Source organism: Pinus tabuliformis, chromosome 1_2, assembly GCF_031772625.1.
Source record: "Pinus tabuliformis cultivar Carrire ecotype Pingquan chromosome 1_2, CPIR1, whole genome shotgun sequence".
In the NCBI taxonomy this organism is placed as follows: Eukaryota; Viridiplantae; Streptophyta; class Pinopsida; order Pinales; family Pinaceae; genus Pinus; species Pinus tabuliformis.
This window is the reverse complement of record NC_142298.1, coordinates 644,114,805-644,136,956: the sequence shown is the minus strand read 5'-3', so window position 1 is coordinate 644,136,956 and position 22,152 is coordinate 644,114,805. Positions and strand designations below refer to the sequence as shown.

At 38.4% G+C, this 22,152-nt stretch overlaps 1 protein-coding gene across 1 annotated transcript in view; it reads left to right on the top strand.

The window, feature by feature from the left end:
- The first annotated feature begins 3,889 nt into the window (after positions 1-3,889).
- Positions 3,890-22,152, top strand: part of LOC149207318 (protein PECTIC ARABINOGALACTAN SYNTHESIS-RELATED-like) — an 89,143-nt gene continuing 70,880 nt past the window's right edge. The window contains exons 1-3 of the mRNA XM_089395680.1: positions 3,890-4,386; positions 4,559-4,609; positions 5,428-5,515. Coding sequence (XP_089251806.1) covers positions 4,105-4,386; positions 4,559-4,609; positions 5,428-5,515 — 421 coding nt within the window. The 5' untranslated portion in view covers positions 3,890-4,104. The remainder of the gene's footprint in view (positions 4,387-4,558; positions 4,610-5,427; positions 5,516-22,152) is intronic.

The window sequence follows — 22,152 nt, the reverse complement described above, 5'->3', positions numbered from 1 at the left end:
TTTCCTTAAAGTCACCAAGGAGGTTAAATCTTATCATAGTGGCCCCTCGTCACATGTTTACCTCGGCTCACCGGTTGCTTGGGTAGAAGTGGGAGGAGGGTGTTACACTATCATTGTTATTATTCTGGTTATATGTTGGATTTAGGCAAGGTTTTATGACAAACTCTAGTTATGACTCTCAACATGTTTTGATTAGTAAATGAATGGTTAATGAATGCATAACCTAATAGATGTTATTGCAGCTATTGTGAGAGGTCATCATACCTTTTGATGGTTTTCAGATAAGTATGTGACCCTTATGTTCAGATTTGCAATTATGACCTGTAAACTACATGTCCACTATGTGTTTGACAAAATGTCTGTCATGGTTACGCCTTGTTAGGTCAAGTTCTTGTATAAGATTTGCATTAATGGCTTTGTCCTTTTGTCATTCATCATTATGGAAAGTTCTATCAAGTTCTTGGCAGAGGTGTGGATCCTAGCCCGAAAAAGTAGCTCATATATCGGGGTCGCATGCACAAAACTAGGTAATTTAGATTGCAATCGTTGGGAGGCAGGATTATCCATGCGACTAGAGGCTTACAGTCGCTGGCTTACCTTGTTATGTAAGCGACTGAGAGTCCAAGTCAGTGAAAAAGCAAGTTAACTCACGGTTTGGGCACTTGGGGTGGTTGTCTAGCTCCTGGGGGTCCTATAGCTCTTGAGGGAGGTCTGTAAAGTTTTAGGTTGTCGATTCCACTTCCTTAAATGTACTTACGAGGCTGAGTCATATCATAGCAACTCTTCATCACATATTTACCTCGGAGGACCAGTGAACTTGCGTAAGTGTGGGAGGAGGGTGTTACACTGGAACAAGGAGTTTGGAGGTGCAGGGCCCCATACCTTCCAATGCAGACAATCAATGGTGGGTTATCCACTTCCAACCCCAGACAACCTCTAAAAATCTCACCTAAACCACTAAACAAAACAACGCAAAGTGGAAAACAATATTACCTGAGTTAAAGACGAAGGTTGCTTCTCAGTTGCTCGCGCAGATATGTCGCCATGGAGCAAAAACTGTCCACTCCACAAGCTTAGGAATTCTTCCTTCAGTCGAACCTCTTTCGTTGGGCCAAGGTCTCAAACACTAAATCCTCCCACCAATTCGCTATTCCAGCTAGTCCAACTACTGAATGCAAGACTATACTCCAATGTCGTTGCAGGAGGAAAGCCAGGGCGTAAATTGCACCAACGACCATCCTGCACTGTAAGAATAAAGAATTCTGACCACAACACCCCTCCCATAACTAAATACCTTCCAATGACTCCCATTGATATCTACACGAACATAATTAACCTTGCTTCTTCTGGAGCCTTCTCATACAAGGCGCATAAACAATCTTCTTTTTTTATGCTTCATTCCCTCTATGTGTGGGGGTATTGAATGCCCCTTAGGGCTCATTGTTTTCCACATTCATCTCCCTCATCGGGGAATCTTTAGTAAGAGTTTGAAAAACCATATAACAAATAATTATGATTAAATCTCCAATGATTTTTATCTTTTGAATGCCTCAATTCTTCTAAATCCAAACTATTATTTAAAATAACAAAATTTTACCTCAGTTATTGCATTGAGAGGTGCATTCTATAGCCTAGTATGAAGTCGATGTGTGATTCTATCCATACTTAACATGGAGTTGAATTTGTCCCTCTCGAAAATAAAATAAAAATATTTGCTAAATAGAAAACCAATGTCGCCTATAATAAAAAAACAAAAATGAATTGCATGTTTAGCTAGTTTTAATTAAAAGTGTTATAAAACATCACTAAGCCCACATGTGGAACATGCAACAAGAAAATCCTAATTTCTTTTGTCCTTGAATTAAATTGGGAATACAATTGTAATTCCACATCTCATGATAACTTGTATTAGTTAACTAAGTTAATTTGACTTAGTTGTCTTAGTTAATTGGAGTTGAGGGTCTAGCTTGAGTCATGTATAGTGTCTCCTACTTTATAGGAGCCCTCGTAGAGTTTATTTTGAGTTGTAATTAATTAATTCAGGTTAACTGAGTTAAATTCAGTTAAACTAGTTCCAACTCTTGGAGGAACTAGTGGGAGGTCTAGTAGTGTGGTGCTGACTGCAGTGATCAACCAATAAACTCATGATTCACTCATAAAAACTCATGCATGTCAGATCTGAGAGTTACCCAGTTAAGATTGGAGTTTAGGCACAATGTACTATTAGTTCTATAATCATCTGAATTGTATAAGTGGTGCATGCAGTCAGAGGAAGGCCTATGAGGATTGCGCAATTCATATTGAGGAATTCCCCTAATTAATAGGGGGCTAATTCCCAAGGAAATAGCGCAAGGAAATAGAGACTTGGGCAAGCGAACAATTGGTTAAGAATTGTCCTAGGCTTGTCTAGGAAGCTGTGAGCCAGATAGAGATAGTGGAAATGTTGTTTGGGATTGAACAAAACATTGTAATCTTCTCATATTTTTTTGACTAATGCAATATACAGATAGCAGGGGTTTTTAGCTGTGGCTTTCCCCAGGAAATCATTGTGTAATGTACTGATTGAATTCTTTCTCTTGTATGCTTCGTGATTTTGCAATTGTTAATTATTTCTGCTGATGAGTAGAGTAGATTCAAGTCTATTGTTTTAGCATATTACAATTAACAATTTGAATCTACAAGGAATTTCTACACCAACCTCACTAGGGTCACTTGATTTGTTGTTGATATTACAACCCAATGTGGTAAAAATATTTCAGTCACTCTTAGTCATAAATAAATAAACAAAATTTTTAGATGTCCATATGACACAATATAATTTCATATCGATTTAGCAAAAAAATGTTTCTCTAGTTTCGGCCAAAAACTCCAAAATGTCTAATAGTTAGACAACACCATATTTTAATATGCACGACTAAGTTATATTGCCTTATACTTAAAATACTAATAACCAAAAAAACCATTTTAATATGGTCCATAGATAAAATGTCTCAAAGCACATCACATGTAAAATATTTTAATGTCAAATATGTATATATTATATATTGTTTAATTTTTTGTTTGTTTGTTTGTTTATCTTATCATATAAAGCGATTGAAAGAAAATAATTCTTAATGGTTACAAGGTTTAAAGTAGTTTCACTATTTTACATTTGATTTTTTTTAGTATATTTTTTTGTCAATTTTCTTTTAAGTTCAATAATTTTTTTTTAATTATATAGTTTATATAATTTTCAAAACTAATTTCATATATATATATATTAAAATTTTGTCTCGCCATAAAAATTAATTTTTTTCTCAAATTTTATATTTTAAAAGAAATTTACAACTAAAAAATTTAACCTTTCTCAATTTTACAATTAAAAAAAACATTCACAACTAAAAAATTTAACCCCAATCAACTCTCCATAATTAAAATAAATCTATACTTAAAATTTTATTAATTCCCTTCCATAATATATATATATTTTTATTAATTCCCCTTCTATAATATATTTCTTATTCTCCTTTTGGATCAAAGATAACCCTTACAACGGATTTTAATGATTAATAAAATAAAATACTTTAATCTCATGAAATTTGTTCTATCATTAAAACAATAATTAATAATTATTTAATATGGAAAATCAACCTTAAAATAATTTTAAGGTTTAAAATTTTCATGTCCCAACGTGTCTAACGTTTGAATCAAAACTAATCCACATCGTCGAGAATAATTTTTGCGAAGACACAGCTAAAATCTCTTTTATTCCGATGAAATGTGAATTAGCAAAAGTAAATAATAAATACTAAAATCTCCTTGACAGCGAATCAAAATTTATTCCATCAACACGGAATTTTGTTTGCAACAAAAGTGAAGATTTTCCAAACTGTGAATTGACTGACAACAACAGCTTCGATAAATTTCCAATTACCAAACCTAAATTTACTGTCTGCTCGTTTGGAAACATTTCACAGGTAAAGCGATCTCGCACCATTCCAGGGAAACGAGGATCCGCGATGGAAGAGTTACTGTCTCGACACACACAAGTGACGTTGAAGATAATTCATACATGAGAGCTGCTATTTTTGTGGTAAACAGCAGCATAACTGCATTACAGAAACGATGGACTTCGGCGGAGTCGAAATGAGGCATTCAGGATCCTCGTCCTCTCCGTCCTCGTCTTCGCCATCCAAGCAAGCTAAAGAGGAAGCAGAAGTTGAAGAAGAAGAAGAGAAAGAAGAACTCCATAACCTAAAATTCAGAGGATGGAATCTCTCCTCTCTTTACTTCTGGAAAGACGACAGGCTCTCCAGACCGGAGGTCTTCAGAAAACTTTCTTTAGCATTGCTCTGCGCTCTTCTGTTAGCAGGATTCATCTCGCTGCCGCCCGTCTGGAACCGTTTGGTAAGCATCTTCACTGTATTCAGCCATGTAATCACACTTAAGTTATCGGGTTTTAGCAAATCAGGACCAGCGGTTAGTTATTTGTTAGGTTGGAGTATATTTACATGGAGATAATGACTGTATTAACCTAGATCAGAGTTCAATAGAGAAGTAATCCACGCGATCTGTGCAGAATCCTCCATATTTGTGCAAGAAGGAAGGAATTGTTCTCCGTTGTCCACATGTAAGTTCATTTTCTTTCCATACTGTAATTGTTTCACCAATCAGCCTGTGAATTTGCTTTTATGGATCAGGAAAAGTCATTTTCTATGCAGGATTGCATCTTCAGATTTATAGAATTGACTGCGCCTGAAACTATTTTTTTGCTTTTATGTAAGTTTTTAATAAATCTAGAATAAGCTAGATTTTAATTACGTAAATTTCTAGGTCGTTTCTTGTTCGCAGGCTGTTAGGTTTCTGTCAAACACAGTTTATGAAAAATTTCTGTTCAAATTAACAAATATGACCATAACTGGCTTTTGGTATCACCAGGTTAAATATTTTATTCCGGTTATTGTAATCAAATCTTAATTTTTGGAGCCTCTTTACCGTCTACTGAAATTGCATCGGCCAAGGGAGAGAATTATCTGTGCTTGAAATTAATTTTGCATTAGCTCTAACTTGACTGAAGGTTATATTAGAATAAGCCTTAGTCTAATTAAAGTAACATATAGCTTGTCTCTGACCTTATTTCCAGTAGTTATATTCCATAGTGCTGTTTTCCCTAATAAATATTAAAAATTAGTCTTAGGGAAGCACTTCATTATCTTCTTTTCAATGAAACTATATAATAAGAACAGTAAGCCTTTCTAGGATCAATTGTATCAAATGCTTGTTTACGATTTACTATTGATGTTCAAGTTATCCTTGTCTGCCAAGCACTGAAGATTTGGCATTGCTGGAAAAGGAGATTTCTCTGCTTACATGTTAGCTAAATCCATTTTGGGTAGAAATAAATTTCTTTGTAGTGGTTAACATTGACAATTACTCCTGTCTGTTCAGGTTAAAGATATACCATCTCTTTGGGAGAATCCACACTCTGCAACCACTTCATGGAAGCCATGTGCCGAAAGGCATGAAAAGTTTTCACGTAAGCTACCTGCTTTAATTCTCATGAGAAGAGGTTTCGTAACTTTGGCCAATGTGTACAGTTATTTAGTGGTATATTTTTTCCAGGTCGGTATCAGATGAGGGTAATTAATGACTTGGCTTGAAAGTTAAAAAATTCACAGTATAATCTTTTTGCAAAAATAACTATACATACTGGACCTTTACATCAATGTCTATTAACCGTATAACCTCAACTTCCTGTTTGCCACTCTATTTTAGTGTCATAAATCCCATGGAATACATATTCTTTGGACTATTTTCACTTTATCAGGAGGGTATTTGTGTATAAAATTGTTTTTATTCTACAGGAGGCTTCAAAGCTCAAAGTACATCAAAATGTGGCTCCGTTTCTGAAGTTTTGCAGCCGCTAAAAATACTGAGCATGAGTATCTGCATTCCATTTACTGAAAGCTTAAAATCTTCTCACGTGTCTGTCTGCCCGTGAAGCCTACCCCATCAAAGCTTAACATATGATTTTACATTTACTTGGAGCCATAGTTTTAAAAACTGGAACTGGGTTTCAAACCGGCCACCTATCCAACCGTGATTTGAACCAGAACTGGATCAAACAGGATTCAATAAACCGGAATTGGAAAAAATACATATATTAATTAATTTTAATGTATATTAATTAATTTTAATGAAAAAAATATTTTTAAGATTACAAACCATGATTCCAAACCATTAGAGACAAAATATGAAAAGTCTTCTCATCTATATACCAAGTAAGGGTACATATATCAAAATGGCATTGAGGCTCTAAATGGACTCATTGACAAAATACATAACCAATGAGGCTCTAAATGGACTCTAGAGTCAATAAACAATGCTACAATGAGACTCTAAATGGCCTATTGAGTCCAAAAACAATGCTACAACTCAAGCTACTAGGCCACTAGCCTACTACAAATCACTGATCGACATGATCACTCATCAAACTCATCACCACTATTACACATGGGATCATCACCAGGAGCTACACAAACATCATCTAGCTCAGAGTTTGATGACTCCTCAAACTCTTCTCCAACCACAATAGCAGTACTAGTAGTAGCATGAGCAACAACACTAGGCCTAACAGAACTAGAAGCATGAGTACGCCGAGCTGCATGACTATTGCTTCCCTCACGAGTCGCCATGTGACATGCTTAGTCTTGTTGGTTCACTTCCTTCAGCTCTTTGTTCAACTACCAGATCTACGTTGGGATCAACACCCCCAACTCCACTAAACAACTCCAAACTAACTCCAAGATGACAAAGAACCTCCAAAATTGTTGTTGTTACTCCAAAACTCAATGTTGGTGCAGAACTGTCCAAGCTCTCATATGCACACAAACACTAGAAATCAAATGTGTGAGGCAAATAGGAGCTTAGGCATTCTTTTATAACCTTAGGGGGGCATATTTAGAAGGGAACCTATCATGGTTTGCTAAATCTACCTCCAAAAACCACCTGGGCGTCCCATTAACATGCCCAACAATGTGGCTTCCTAATTGGCCGGTTTTTTTACAAAAGTCAGCCGTTTTTTAACAAAAATCAGCTGGTCAGGTACCAAATCGGGCAAACCGGCCGGTTTGGTACTAAAACCAGCCGATTTGGTACCCAATCGGTCCTGACCAATCAACCAATCAAATTTGTTAGGCCAGTTTAATATCTCAGGGAGCTAACTGGCCGGTTTGACTGATTTTCAGTTCGACCTGTTTCTAAAACTAGGCTTGGAGCCTGCTGGTGATTTATTGCCTTATAGGCCGTTGTACATTGACGTCTTATAAGCCATTGGACTGCTGAGGGCTTCTGGTTGGAGTTTCATTTTCAATATAAATCAGTGCTGGATGCACAAATGTCTCATCCATGAGCAATTTCTGACAGTGCTAGGATTTATCCCTGATTTTCTCCCTGTTTTCTTTTCGACATTTCTGGGAGCTGTCAATTCTGCTTAGAAGGGCTGCAATGAACTCCATTAATCCTTGAATCTGCTCCTTGAAATTTGTTTCATTCTGCTGTCATTGTTTTTCCATCTCCTGAACTCCGTTTGCCAGTGTATTGGCAGCTTTGTTCAAGCATCTGACAAAGTAACCCTTTCCTGGCAGGTGCAGCCCTTGCTAGAATTCAGCAAAACAAAAATTCATTGTTCCCATTGATCTGGTGGGGTTCACATATTTCTGAGTTTCTGGGTGTGAATAGGAGACCCCCAAAATTCCTTGGAGCATGGTGGAACAATAGCTATTGTCAGGCTAATCTCGGCCATAGATTTGGACATGAAATTTATATCAATCCAGATAATCATATACTTAGAAACACACTACAATATGTAAAGAATTTAGACTAGATTGATTATCATTTATGAAAATGAAAGGCTAGATTATGACTAAGTGCTATAGCTAAATGCTAGTTAATTGCTTAGATTTAAAATCGTAGAAAATCAAAAGAACAAGCTCATAAAGCATGAAATAAAACTTTAAAATTAAACCAATTCAATCACTCTTCTTTGAAAATGAAACCCACATATACCCAAAACTGGTTGAATGACTAGGCATGCATCGATTTCCCAGATGTTGCAACCTTTCTTGGTTTCCCAAGGTTCCAATGGTTGACTCCCGATCTTGTACATTGTCATGTATTGTTGATTTTGAGGATATCACACACACAAAATGAAATAATTTGAAGGAGAAATTGACAAGAAATGAAAACTATGGTAGAATAAGTCTAGTTTGAGGGACTTGTATCCACTAAGGCCTTTCCAATTTGGGCTGTCAATCTTAGTCTTCGACAACAATCAACAATAGGCTCGTCTCTCCATTCAATGTCTAATCTATGAAAGCATTATTTGATCTACAAAAGCATGAAAAACTAAGATGTCACAAGACAGTGCTAGTTTGATGAATCAAGCATGCATTAGATCCTTTTCTATTTAGGAAGAAGAAGAAAGGGTCACTCCTAATCTTCTATTTATTTATTTTTTTCCCTAGGAAAATTCGGGCAGATCCACCTGAAGGGATCACATCCCATCAGCCAAACTAACCAGCGCCTAACTCTGAGGGCGTTGAGGAGAATTTAACCCGTGACCTCCCAATGGCGAGGTGCTTTAGCAATGGGACCTCGACCAATTGAGCTGACCCTCAAGGCTAACTCCTAATCTTCTATTGAGTTCAACAATTAGATAATTTCATGCACATCACTTATCCTATGATATGTTTGCTCATGAGCAATGAAAGATATGAACAGCAAATAAAACAAGTTTAAACAGTAATCCAAATAAGTATGGACAACAAACTAAACTAGTATAATCAGTCAACAAAACAAGGTTGGACAACAAACTTAAAAAGCTAGTTATAAACAGTTTAAGCATATAAAGAGAGAAGTATTGGCATGTACAAGAAAGTACATGAAATGAAAGATATGCCAACATTAAAGTCACATATTTCGTGTGTCGGACACGACATGACCCATAAAACCTGTTCAACACGTTTTTCAACGTGTCCTAAAATCAAGACACGTGTGATGCCCTCAACGAATTGAGGACCAATGGACTTAGTAGCCCAAAACCCCCATTGTGGGCAAGTTTTGGGTAAGTTGGGTGAAAAACCCAAATCAGGGGTTTTGAGTAAGACACACTCAACCACTTAAGAAAATGAAACCCCCTCAAGGAAGTCTATAAATAAAGGAGACTTAGATTCATTTTGGATCATCATTGTGTATCATTTCATTTATGTTTTGAGCTTTGTTCTGAGGGTTTTTAAGACCCCACTCTCTCTCTTGTCAATTTCGGTCGTGAAAGAGCCTACCCTAGTTAACACCAATCTACCTTTTACTCATTCTGTTTGGGCACATGAATACATCTGTAAAGGCAGCGAATTGCTCTGATTCTTGAACTCTGTTTTGGCACAGGAATCCTTTTGGAAAGAGCAACAAATTTTTTGGGTTCTTGAATTTTGTTTGGCACAGGAAACATAACTTGGAAGATACATATTTTTGGTTGGTTTGATTCTTGCTTAGCCTAGGAACGTCGTTAATAAACAACGAGGGTTTTTGTTGATTTTTTTGATACAAGACCCATTTGGTTTGATTCCCGATAGTGGGGCGGACCCTCGCATATAGAGTCAAGCCGATGAAGTTTGGCTGCTGCTCCTGGAATTGGGTGCCTGAACGAATACAATTTCCTGAAATCAGAAATATTGCATGACAACCGATAACCCGCCGAAATTACACTAGGGTGGACGTAAAGGGTACAGGAGCGAGAAAATTAAGCCAAGGGTCGCTATACTTGAAGCACGCAATGATTAATCCCTGTAACACAATTACAAGTTTCTGGTTTCTATGCAAGGTAAAGTAGGTTTCGATAGTGTCGAATTGCAATAGCTCCGCGGTTTGGTAAATAGCTCCGAGTTAATTCAACGTAAAGCATCTCGGTTGCATAAAAACATTCATACCTCATAAAAGGGACTTCGATTATTAGTAAAACGATGTTGAATGTGTTTGCATCTGGATAGGGTGTGCCGCATGGTTAAATAATTCTATTATATTAGATTTATACGTTGAACTTGGATTATTAGAATTGTGGATATATTCGATGTTGGTTTGTTTTGATTATTACTTGAAACATGTATTTTATATGAGCTAAAATTAAATGTTGTGCAAAAGAAATCTATTGAAAACCCTAGTAAATTACCTTAGCTCATTACAATGGTATCAGAGCATAAGCAAACTGCCAGCTCGTGGTGAATGGTAGTTTATGCTTCTTGAAGACACCAACAACGTCACTGTAAGAAGGAGGAATAACCATCATTCCGCTATGGGGGACAGAGTAGAACGTGACCCTGGTATCTTACTATAGGAACTATTACAGGGGCAACAACATAGGAATCAACAGGTTCACCAGCAAGGGCAACAAATGATTCAAGGGAAACAACAGAGAACTCAGGTCTTGACCCAAGGGCATCAACAAATTGCGGTGCTAATTGCTCACCTCCCTAGCTAGCTGAATGTTGCTGCCACCAATAGGACTACAACTGAAGGAAGTGGGAATCATAATCCCATCCCACCTATCAATAAAGCCAACAACAAGGGACATAATCGACCACTTCTACCTCAATATACAGATAATCAGGTGCCAGCAGGCTAAGAAGCAATTGAGCCAAATCAACTGCTTAACAATTATGCTCAGGATTATGCAAGATTGGAAGAAAATACTCGAGCAACTATGACCTTCAACGAGTAAAGCAACTTCCGATACAAGAATAGACCCCCGGGACAGTGTAATGGAGAATTAGCCTGCAAGGTGAGTAAACTTCCTTTACCCTCATTTGATGGGTCATCTAAATGTACAACAAGGGCTTGGGTGCAAAAATTGGGCACCTACTTCAGGCTCAATCCTATGGCTGAGGCAGATGCAATTCAATTTGCCACATTACACTTAGAAAGGGAAGCACATGAGTGGTGGTATTATGGTCTAGTAACTTTGGGACATGCTAACATCACTTCTTATGAAGATTTTACACAAAGACTGATAGAAATATTCGACCGGAAGTACCTAGAAATCCATTGAAGAGAATTGGCACTACTCAAGCAAACAGGATCACATGAGGAGTTTATTGCAGTATTTGAACGCACCGCAGTTATGGTAACAAATATATCTGAAGGGTGATTAGTTATGCTTTTCACTGAAGCATTAGCTGAGCCCCTACAAGGATGGGTCAAAGCATTCAATCCCACCACTCTTCAAGAAGCCATCAAGAAGACTCGAGACTTGGGTAATGCAGCCATTAAAGCTAAGGCTTCGTCCAAGCCTTTCATCCCTCCAAAAGATAAGGAGAAGAAGCCTTTCCAACGTGATGGGCCCAAAAGAGACAGACTAGATGAGGAAACTCGAAGCGAACTGAGGAGGAAAAAGATATGTTTTACTTGCAGGGAACCATGGGAACCTGGTCATCGTTGTTTAGGAAAGGGGAAGATTCACTACATCAAAGTACACCTTGACGAAGAAGAAGAAGAAGATGCCACTCCAAGTATCGATTAACAGTCACTGCAAAAGGAAGCAAAGGATGAAGAAAAACCCCACAACTCCAAAGAAGGACCGCTACAAGAGGAAAGCCTCAACAGAGAAAAGAAGTCACGGCCACAAGTCAAAATTGCAACTCTTTCAGGCACACCCAAGTATTACACCTTCAGGGCTAGGGGAGTCGTCAAGGGACACCGCATCACAACACTAATTGATGGAGGAGCCACACACAATTTCATTGATGTAGCACTAGTAGCAAAAGGAGGACTTCCCACCGAAGAGTTTGAGGGCTTGGATGTGATAGTTGCGGATGGGTACAACTTGGATTGCACACAAATGATTCTAGATTTGAGTGTAACTCTTGGTAACTATACTTTTAGCAGTGATTTCTATGTAATAAATCTTGTAGACCTCAACATGGTACTGGGAGTTCAATGGTTATATTCATTGGGCAAACACATAATGGATTACCAAGTGTTGGAATTGGAATGTAGAGCACTAAATGGCAGTAAGGTTGTATTAAAAGCCATGTCAAATGGCGGGTTGCAGGTCGTTTCAACTAGAAGGATGGAAGCCCATTTTAGGCACGAGGATATAGCATCCACAACAGAATGTAAGGTTGTGACCCAAAAGACTCTCAACAATAATAAACCACAATACAGGGTTGATATTTAGCAAGTACTAGACAAGCACGCTCCAGTGTTTGATAACAATCCTCAAGGATTGCCTCTGAAAAGAGGATTTGAGCATATTATTGAGCTGGAAGAAGGAGCTAAGCCTGTGATCACTACACTGTACCAACTTCCGAAGAAGTTCAAAGACGAGATAGAAAAAACTATCTAAGAATTGCTAGCTATGGGACATATCCGACCCAACTCAAGCCCATTCACATCATCTGTGGTTTTGGTGAAAAAGAAGGATGGCACATGGAGAATGTGCATTGATTACTGGGCACTTAATAAGAAGACCATCAAAAATAGGTACCCCATTCCTCGAATTGATGAATTACTGGATGAGTTACATGGAGCAACATATTTCTCAAAGATCGACCTACAATCCAGGTACCACCAAATTCGAGTTCGGGAGGAAGACGTGCCCAAAATAACATTCCATTGCCATTATGGACACTTTGAATTTCTTGTCATGCCATTTGGGCTAACCAACGCCCCCGCCACCTTCCAATCATGCATGAATAACATTTTCAACATGCAACTAAGAAAGGTTTTATTGGTATTCTTTGATGACCTCCTCATCTACAGTAAGATGTGGGACGATCATTTGAGACACTTGGATTAGATTTTGAGCCTCATGCAGGAACAATCCCTTTATGCCAAAGCATCCAAATGCGAGTTTGGGTTGACACAAATTCTTTATTTAGGGAATGTGATCAACGCACAAGGGGTACAGGTCCACTAGGAGAAGATTCAGGCAATAGTGGATTGGCCTACACCTAAGACACTAACAGAGTTACAAGGGTTTCTTGGGCTCTGCAACTATTATTGGCGGTTCGTTAAGGGGTTCTCCTAGCTAAGTGCGTCCCTGATAGATTTGACAAAAAAGTGGGCATTCAAGTGGACGAAAAAAATTGACAAGGCATTCAACAAGCTCAAAGAAATAATGAGCTCGTGTCCAGTACTAGCCCTTCCTGACTTTGGCCAACCATTTATATTAGAGTGCGATGCGTCTGGAGAAGGAATAAGAGTCGTCCTAATGCAGAAAGGTCATCCGATCTCATTTGAAAGTCGGAAGCTAGAAGATACAAAAAGGCTTTACTCCATATATGACAAAGAAATGTTGGCCATCATGCACACATTGGCAAAGTTCAGACAATATCTGGTGGGTAATAGGTTCGTAGTCAGGATAGACCACAACAACCTGCGACATTTCTTGGGACAAAGGGACCTGAATGAACAACAACAGAAATGGGTAAGCAAAATTCAATCTTAAGATTTTGACATTGAATATGTGAAAGGGAAAAAAAACGTGGTGGCTGATGCACTCTCAAGGAAACCAATGACTTGCATCCTCATGGAGCTCACGAAAGATTGGAAGGGGCACCCCTACGCCAAATATGCTAAGAACTAGTTTGCTTGCACACTTTTCGACAGGATTATCTAGGATGACAGGTACAAAATAGTTGATGACGTCATTTACTATAAAGACAGGATATATCTGGTCCTTGAATCTACACTTAAGGAGAAAATTATGAAGGTTACACATGATATTCCTTCGGCTGGACACCAGGGGTTCTTCAAGACATACCGACAGATCCGAGAGCGATTCTCGTGGAAGGGACTCAAGGAAGATGTGATGAAATACGTCAGGGAATGCATGACATGTCAACAAAATAAGGTTGAGCATACACCTCCTGCAGGTCTTCTCCAACCTCTACCCATTCCAGAACAGAAATGGGAAAGCATATTGATGGATTTTATCATAGGATTACCCAAAGCACAGGGAAAGGATTACATATACACCGTGGTGGATAGATTGACTAAATTCACACACTTCTTTGCTATCTCAGTAGATTACTCGGCCAAGCAAGTGGCATAACTCTTCTTCAAAGAAGTCTTCAAATTACATGGGTTGCCGAAGAACATAGTCAGTGGCCGTGATAGCAGATTCATGGGCAAATTCTGGCATGAACTTTTCAAACTAGATGGAACTGAATTAACCCTTAGCACCAACTATCACCTGCAAATTGACGGCCAAATGGAAATTGTAAATAAATGGATTGAAGGGTATTTGCACAACCATGTGATAGGTCAGTGAAAGGCATGGATCAAGTGGTTGTACCTTGGGGAACATTGCCACTACGCCACCTACTACCTATCCATTGGAATGACACCCTTCAAGGCCTTGTATGGGTATGATGCGCCTTCCTTCATCTATAGAATCTTTGGAGACAACAAGGCATCTCTCTCCAAGGATTGGATACAGGAGTGTTAGGACATTCTTAGGGTACTCAAGGAGAATATTCAGGTTACTCAGAATTGAGGGAATATGTACGCAGACTAACATAAGACTAAGCGCAATTTTGAGGTAGGGGATATTGTTTTTTTGCGATTGCAACCTTATTGACAATCTACACTCAAGAAGAGCGGGGTAGAGAACCTGAAGCCAAGGTTTTATGGGCCCTACAAAATTCTCCGAAGAGTGGGTGAAGTAGCGTATGAGTTGGAGCTATCGAGTGATAGTAGAATCCACAATGTATTTCATGTATCGTGCCTCAAGAAGGCTATAGGCCAGCAGGTCACCACTTCTGTTGAGTTGCCTCCATTAGATGAGGAAGGACAATTGGAATTGATTCTAAAAACGATCATGGCCGTTCGAGAAAAGAAGTTAAGGGGAAGGGTAATTTCGAAATACCTCATCAGATGGAAGAATTCACTAGAGGAGGATGCAACATAGGAAGGAGAACAGATTCTGCAGCACTCGAATTTGCAATTGCTTGAGGGCAAGCAATTTCAGGCAGGGGGAGCTGTGATGCCCTCAACAAATTGAGGACCAATGGACTTAGTAGCTTATCTGTCCCTGTATCCTATAGTCCTCCAAAAAAAGGGGATAAAACCCCAAAACCCCCATTGTGGGCAAGTTTTGGGTAAGTTGGGCGAAAAACCCAAATCTGGGGTTTTGAGTAAGTCACACTCAACCACTTAAGAAAATGAAACCCCTCAAGGAAGTCTATAAGTAAAGGAGACTTGGATTCATTTCTGATCATCATTGTGGATCATTTCATTTATGTTTTGAGCTTTTGCTCTGAGGGTTTTTAAGACCCCACTCACTCTCTTGTCGATTTCGGTGGTGAAATATCCCACCCTAGTTGACACCAATCTACCTTTTACTCATTCTGTTTGGTCACATGAATACATCTGTAAAGGCAGCGAATTGTTTTGATTCTTGAACTTTGTTTTGGCACAGGAATCCTTTTGGAAAGGGCAACGAATTATTTGGGTTCTTGAATTTTGTTTGGCACATGAAACATAACTTGGAAGTTACATATTTTCGGTTGGTTTGATTCTCGCTTGGCCCAGGAACGTCATAAATAAACAACGAGGGTTTTTGTTGATTGTTTCGATACATGACCCATTTGGTTTGATTCCGAATAGTGGGGTGAACCCTTGTGTATAGAGTTAAGCTGGTGAAGTTTAGCCGCCGCTCTTGGAAGTGGGTCCCTGAATGAACAACATTTCTGAAGTCAAAAATATTCCATGACAACTGGTAACTCGCCGAAATTACACTAGGGTGGACGTCCAGGGTACAGGAGCTAGAAAATTAAGCCAAGGGTCGCTATACCTGAAGCACATGATGATTAATCCTTGTAACACAATTACGAGTTTCTGGTTCCCATGCAGGGTAAAGCATGTTTCAATAGCGTCTAATTGCAACGACTCTGCGTTTTGGTAAATAGCTCCGAGTTAATTCAATGTAAATTGGTTCAGTGGCATAGAAACATTCATAGCTCATAAAAGGGACTTTGATTGTTAGTAAAATAGTGTTCAACGTGTTTGCATCTGGATAGGATGTGCTGCATGGTTGAGTAATTCTATTGTATTAGAATTATACGTTGAACTTGGATTATTAGAATTGTGGATGTATTCGATGTTGGTTTGTTTTGATTATTATTTGAAACATGTATTTTATATGAGCTAAAATTAAATGTTATGCAAAAGAAATCTCTATTGAAAACCCTAGCAAATTACCTTAGCTTATTAAAACACATGCCCTAATGTGGCTTGATTTTAGGACACGTGTCCCACTAAAATCCCAAAGTAAAAATCATTGCGTCTTGATTTTTTCCATTTTTTCTGTCGATTTCATGTCTGTTCGTGAAGCGTTAGCCAACATGAATCTTAATATCCTAGTGCTAGAGCCAGTCACTTTTGATGATGAGTCTCTTGAGGGGTCATCTTCCACACCAACAAATGCAGCAAGAGATCTTGGATTGGGCATAGAGGAGGAGGATGGAACAGAGTCAGATGGTACTTGGTACTAGGTAGTGATGGTGATTACGACATAGTCGTGACTAGTGAGTCATGACCAATACCACTGACGAGCTATGATATTCCTACCTATTTAGTATTTTCCAGTGGCATTCTCTTGGTATCTATGTAATACATTTTGATTTTGATGACTTAAAGAAAAATATGCAATTTATGGTTTTAATATCTAAGTTCTACTTCTAAATTTCTAGTTTTATTTTATCAATCATCATATTTCTAAATTTCTAGTTTTATTTTATCAATCATCATATTTCTAAATTTCTAGTTTCTTATGTGCTTGAACAATTGTTAATGACATGAACAACAAACATTGAACTGTGAACATTATTGATGTAGTTAATTAATAAACTAACTAGTTCTAAAATTGTAAATACTAAATTACTAAATAGATATCATCACGATTCATATCTGTAGATGTTCTAATTTCCAAAAAATATGGACCAGGCACTATATTTCAGCATCTTTATATATATATATATATATATATATATATAACGTGTCCCTGTGTCCTTTTTCCGAGGTCGCTATGCTTCGTGTCGAATACTCATATTTACGTGTCCTCGTGTCATGTGACTTAGTAAGGAAATATATACCAGAACACAGTTGATGAACAACAAAAGAATTAAGTGCACAAGTTGACTGTGGGGGCCCTCCACCTTCAAGCAAGCACACCTATTGAAGACTATCAGCTACAACAATTCAAAAAGCTTCATTGATTGATGAGAAATACATAAGTAGATCTACAACACAGTTCTTAGAAGTTTGATACCAAAGTTCTCAAAACAGAGTTAGGAAAAGAGACAAAGTTGTGTTAAGTTTTCACACACTTGGTGCCTTTATACAAATTTTTAAAACTGAAAAGGCTATGATTTCTCATGCCATAAAGTAAAATAATATTTTTAGGATCTATTTGTGTTGAATTCCGCCCTTCTAGATGCTTGAAATCTGCTCTAATTCCTTAAAAACTAAAACAGATTTGATTTTAACTCAAAACAGGGGATTTTCCTCAATTGGGCTGTGTTGATCGAGTGTTGACTGGGTCTGTACGGGTTGATTCTCAAGAATCGAATAGGTGTCTGTCCATGTTTGGGTCTCAAGGAACAAAACCAATGTCTCGGATTTTGCCCATTTATCCTATAGATATTTAAACGAATGAGCATTTGCAAAACATTTGAGGTAAATTTATTGGTTAGATTCTATTTAATGCACAATTTTTTTTATCACAAAATCATAATTTAGAAGAGGATGGCATTAGATACCTTTTTCCATGGATTTCAGAGCCAAAATGAAGATAAAATAGGCAAAATGAAGTATAAAATAGGTGGGTATATTAAGCCAAATTTAGGGTTGTTAGGCTAAGCAAAAATAACCATAAAAATGCACCAAACAGTTATTAATCTCTGACTCGAACTCGGATTCGATCAAGGGTCAGCTCGGACTCTGACTCAAACTCGAAATCAATCAAGGGTAAACTCAGTCTCTAACTCACACTCGAACCAATTTGGTTTTAGTGACTCGGTTTACTAAAAAATACATAAAATGCTTAGATTTTAATAAAAAAACATATTTTAAAGATTCCAATCATTAGAGACAAAATATGTAAAGCTTCTTCATGCATACACCATGTAAGAGTATGTCAAGAATTTTTAAAATGGCAACAAATGCAAAACACATCAACAACAAAATACATAATTATTAGTCAATGAGGCTCTAAATGGCCTCTAGACTATAGAGTTTGAAAAACATGCTAAGTCATCTCATTTTACTCAGACTTATCTTCTTCAAATTTTGCTAGCTGATTTTGCAATTCCAATCTAATTTGTCCAATCTCCTCTAATGGGGCCACTTGGCCTCTTATATCAGCCAAGTGTGTTCTTTCAACCTATGATTCCCTCCCCCCCTGCATTTCGTGCAATATTTGCAATAAATCTGCTCATCAACAAGATCAACAGGGATCTATGCAAGGTCTTTGACTTTTGGGGCCATGTTAAAATTCTAATCTGTGAATTTAAATATTCATCTGGATTGGATCATTATATTATGTGTCATCCATCTTGATGCTTTTAGAGTGGAAAAATTGGAGGAATCAATTCACAAGGCCATTTTTACTGGGGGGTCTGAGTTTGGCAAATTGGGGTTTGAAACCTTTTGGAAACAGTTTGAACCATCAAATAGTGTTTTTTGGGGGTAAAACTTCTTTTTGGGGGTAAAACTTCGCTGCTTACGCGCCACACCCCCTAGTGCTATTCTACACACAAATACCTTTCAAATGGTGCAAGAATCATCTCATTCGGAGTTTGTATGCAAAAATTATGCCACCCAAAAGTTGACCTTCCTATTTTGACCTCTATGATTCGAGAGGATGCCATGTTAGCCCCAATTATTCATTGAAAAGGGGCTAGTCATGTGATCATGATGAAGAAGACTTTAAAAGTCAATATTGTAACTCTAGTCATGACTTGAAGGAGTCAAATTTAACTACTGGTAGGCTATTGGGCTGTGTTGTAACTTATAATCAAGCTACTTGGAGTAAAAGGGTTCCATTCTATTCGAATGCGTTTTTGTTTCATAGAGGAGCAGAGTAGCCGAGAGTGGGTAGAGAGAGCAAACATAGAGGGTATGTGTACTGTAGCAGCCCACGGGCTCAAGTCTCACTTTTTTACACTTGCATCCATTTCTATTTAGAGAAAGAGAGAGTAGAGCAACCTCACCTTCTAGTTGGGTTTTCTCTTGAAAGGGCTTTTCAGAGCATATCCTATGTTATTATCGTTTGTGAGGGCTTGTATTTTTGTCTGTTCTCTACTTTCCATATTTTATATATTGCATGCTTGAAGATAGTCACTTAATAAGTCCATAAGTCTAAGGAAATAACCCTCATAGCAAAGATTGCGGATTTTAAGTATAATTTTATAAGATTTGTTGTGATGAACTATGTAGTGGAATATCCATGACAATTTATGGATCAAATATGCAACATTGGAAACCATATCTTAAATTCTTAGTCTGCAAAGTTCTTAAACTTCAAGTTCAAACTGGTAGCAGTTTGAAAGTACAAAGCTTTAAACACATGGTATACCTGGCTGGGACAGATCACTGCTCTTCAAGGCCGCTCTAAAACTCCAAATGCTCACAAGTCACAAATGCTCAACAAGAGAGATGTGAAGTGTCAGACAATTGCCAAACCAGCTCCGAACTCAAGCCTCACAGCTGCTGTTCATCAAGATTTCAGCCCTGCTCCAAAACTCCAAATGCTCAATGAGAGAGGTATAGTGATCTAGAGGCTGGGGGGAGTTGGGGGGGGGGGGGGGGGGTTCTTCGTAACAATTTTATAGGGTTTAGAGAGATTAGCTTTTTTGTTTGTTTGTTTTATTTCAATTGTTTCTTGAAAAATTGAAAATTTCAAGGTGGAGGCTGTGTAAGGAGTTCCTATATCTACTCAGTTGAGTAGGTATGGACTCAGCTGAGTATGGATGGTTTGGTACAGAATTGGCCTTGTCATGCTCTATATTGGGCAGTTCGGTCCCAAACTGGTCCACTGAACTGAGCTGGAAGTGGAGTTGACTAAGTTCAAGTTGTCTGGGACTGCTTTTCAAAACGCAGGGTGGAACTATGAGGTGAACCATGATTTCTACTAGAGTAGCTCCAGAATCCATTGCTGCAAAGGTGGGGGGTTTTGTCAGCAGATTTTCCCATCTCATCTGTGGCTCTCTTGATTTGCTGATTAGATACACGTCGCATGATGTTTGATTTGTGTTCCAGACAGGTTTTGTTTTGCAAGACCTTCTGTGAAATGGTTAGCTACTCTATGGTGTTGAATGGATTGATTTAAATGGATCTGCCCCCTGGATGCAGAGTCCAGACTAGTTTGCTTTAGAGCAGCATGGAGTCCTTTCTCTTGGATGACCTTGTCAGCCTAGATGTGATTGCTGTGGCATTTCCTCAAAATTGACTCTTACAAATTCCTAAATTATCTAAATGTAGAATGGAAAAATGACCTGTAATGATACCAACATGCGTCATTAAGGCCGAGATCATTCCAAAGCTTGCCATGATTACACTTATTTCTAATGGTAGGGAGGAGGTTGCCATTTCAAACTTAACGTTCTGCACCACCTTACTTGTCACGTGCTTCATTAAATCCTTCAAAAGGATGCACTTAATGTGAGCATGATTGAAGATGAATGGAGGAATAAATCAATCCAAGAAACCCGTCTTTAATGTTAGATTGTAGAATAAAAGTAACCTCCATTTTAATCCTAGGATGTGAGCAAGAATTTGCTTAGATTTGTTTGCTAAACTTCTATTTACTTAATGACTGTCTATATCTGAGTCTAGAGATCAGCCAAACATACACTATATCACTCCTCTGAGGACAGCCCATCCTGCACAGCCTCTAAGCCTAGCCCTGGGTCATCCTGTGCAGTGTGCACAGATAGATCAGCCCTTGGGCCCAAGTCTGTGGAGAGAACCCTTCACACCTGTGTTTTGCAGCAGCTGGTGAACTTTGCGCTTGTTTAATTCCTTGAGCCAGCCTCCTGCAAGGTAGATTTAGTCACAACTGAGTTTGCTTATCTGTGGTTAGGGCCTTTGTACTCACCATTGATTGGCTCCAAAGAAAAATTGGCTCCCACCCCTTCCCGTGAGTGCCTCTACAAGCATAGCAGAATTTAACAATGGGAGGTAGCCCATGGATGATACTGAAATCAGCCCCCATCTCCCACTTTATGATCAAGAGGCAGATACAGGAGCTTAGATCAAATTGAAATGGTGAAAATTGTAGAGACTGAACTCCCCAAAACAGATACTGGGTTCTCTTACAGCCTGTTTAAGACCCCCTTCTCGTACATAACCCCCTGATAGAGGTGGCCTTATGGGCCGGACAGATTGAATCCTTGATGGAAGCAGTAGAAGAATTTGAAAGAATGAACTGCAGTGATTGGAGAACCATTCACCTCCTGAAATTCAGCCTGTGCAAATTCGAGTTGGATAATCAATTTCTCAGAAGGCAAATCACAGCACATGCAAGATGCCATTCAGAACCGGCTTGGGAAGGTTGAGTTGGAAAACCAACAGCTGAAAAAATATACAAAACAGTCAGTCTCCCCCTCCTCTGATATTGGTCCCCTTTCCTTCCACATATGGCAGCTGGCTGTCTTCTTCCCTAAAAAGAAGATAGGAATTAAAGGCCACTGAGAAAATGAAATCACCATTGATCAAAGAAAAAGATGTGGAGACAGATTTCAAGGAATAACATAAACATTCAAAACTTTGGCAGAGATAATGGGCATTCAGCCAGGTGCTGTGGTGGGCAAAATTTGTACGACTAGAGAAGTGAAAAGCACAATCCATGGAGAATATGAAAGGCAGAGCAGACTCATCAACATCATCATAAAAAGTGTAAAAGGGACTGGAGTTGAAGATCCAGCTGAGGTTTATGTACATTTTAAATGACCAGATCCATTTATGATCATAAACGACCACTTTGCTAATTAACATATTATCCACGGGCCTCTATAGAATCTTGATGTCCTAGCCTGCATACAAAGCAGCCCAAACTCCACTCTGATGCTGGAGGATGACATACATCCTTTTCACAAGCAAGGAATAACCTTTCTA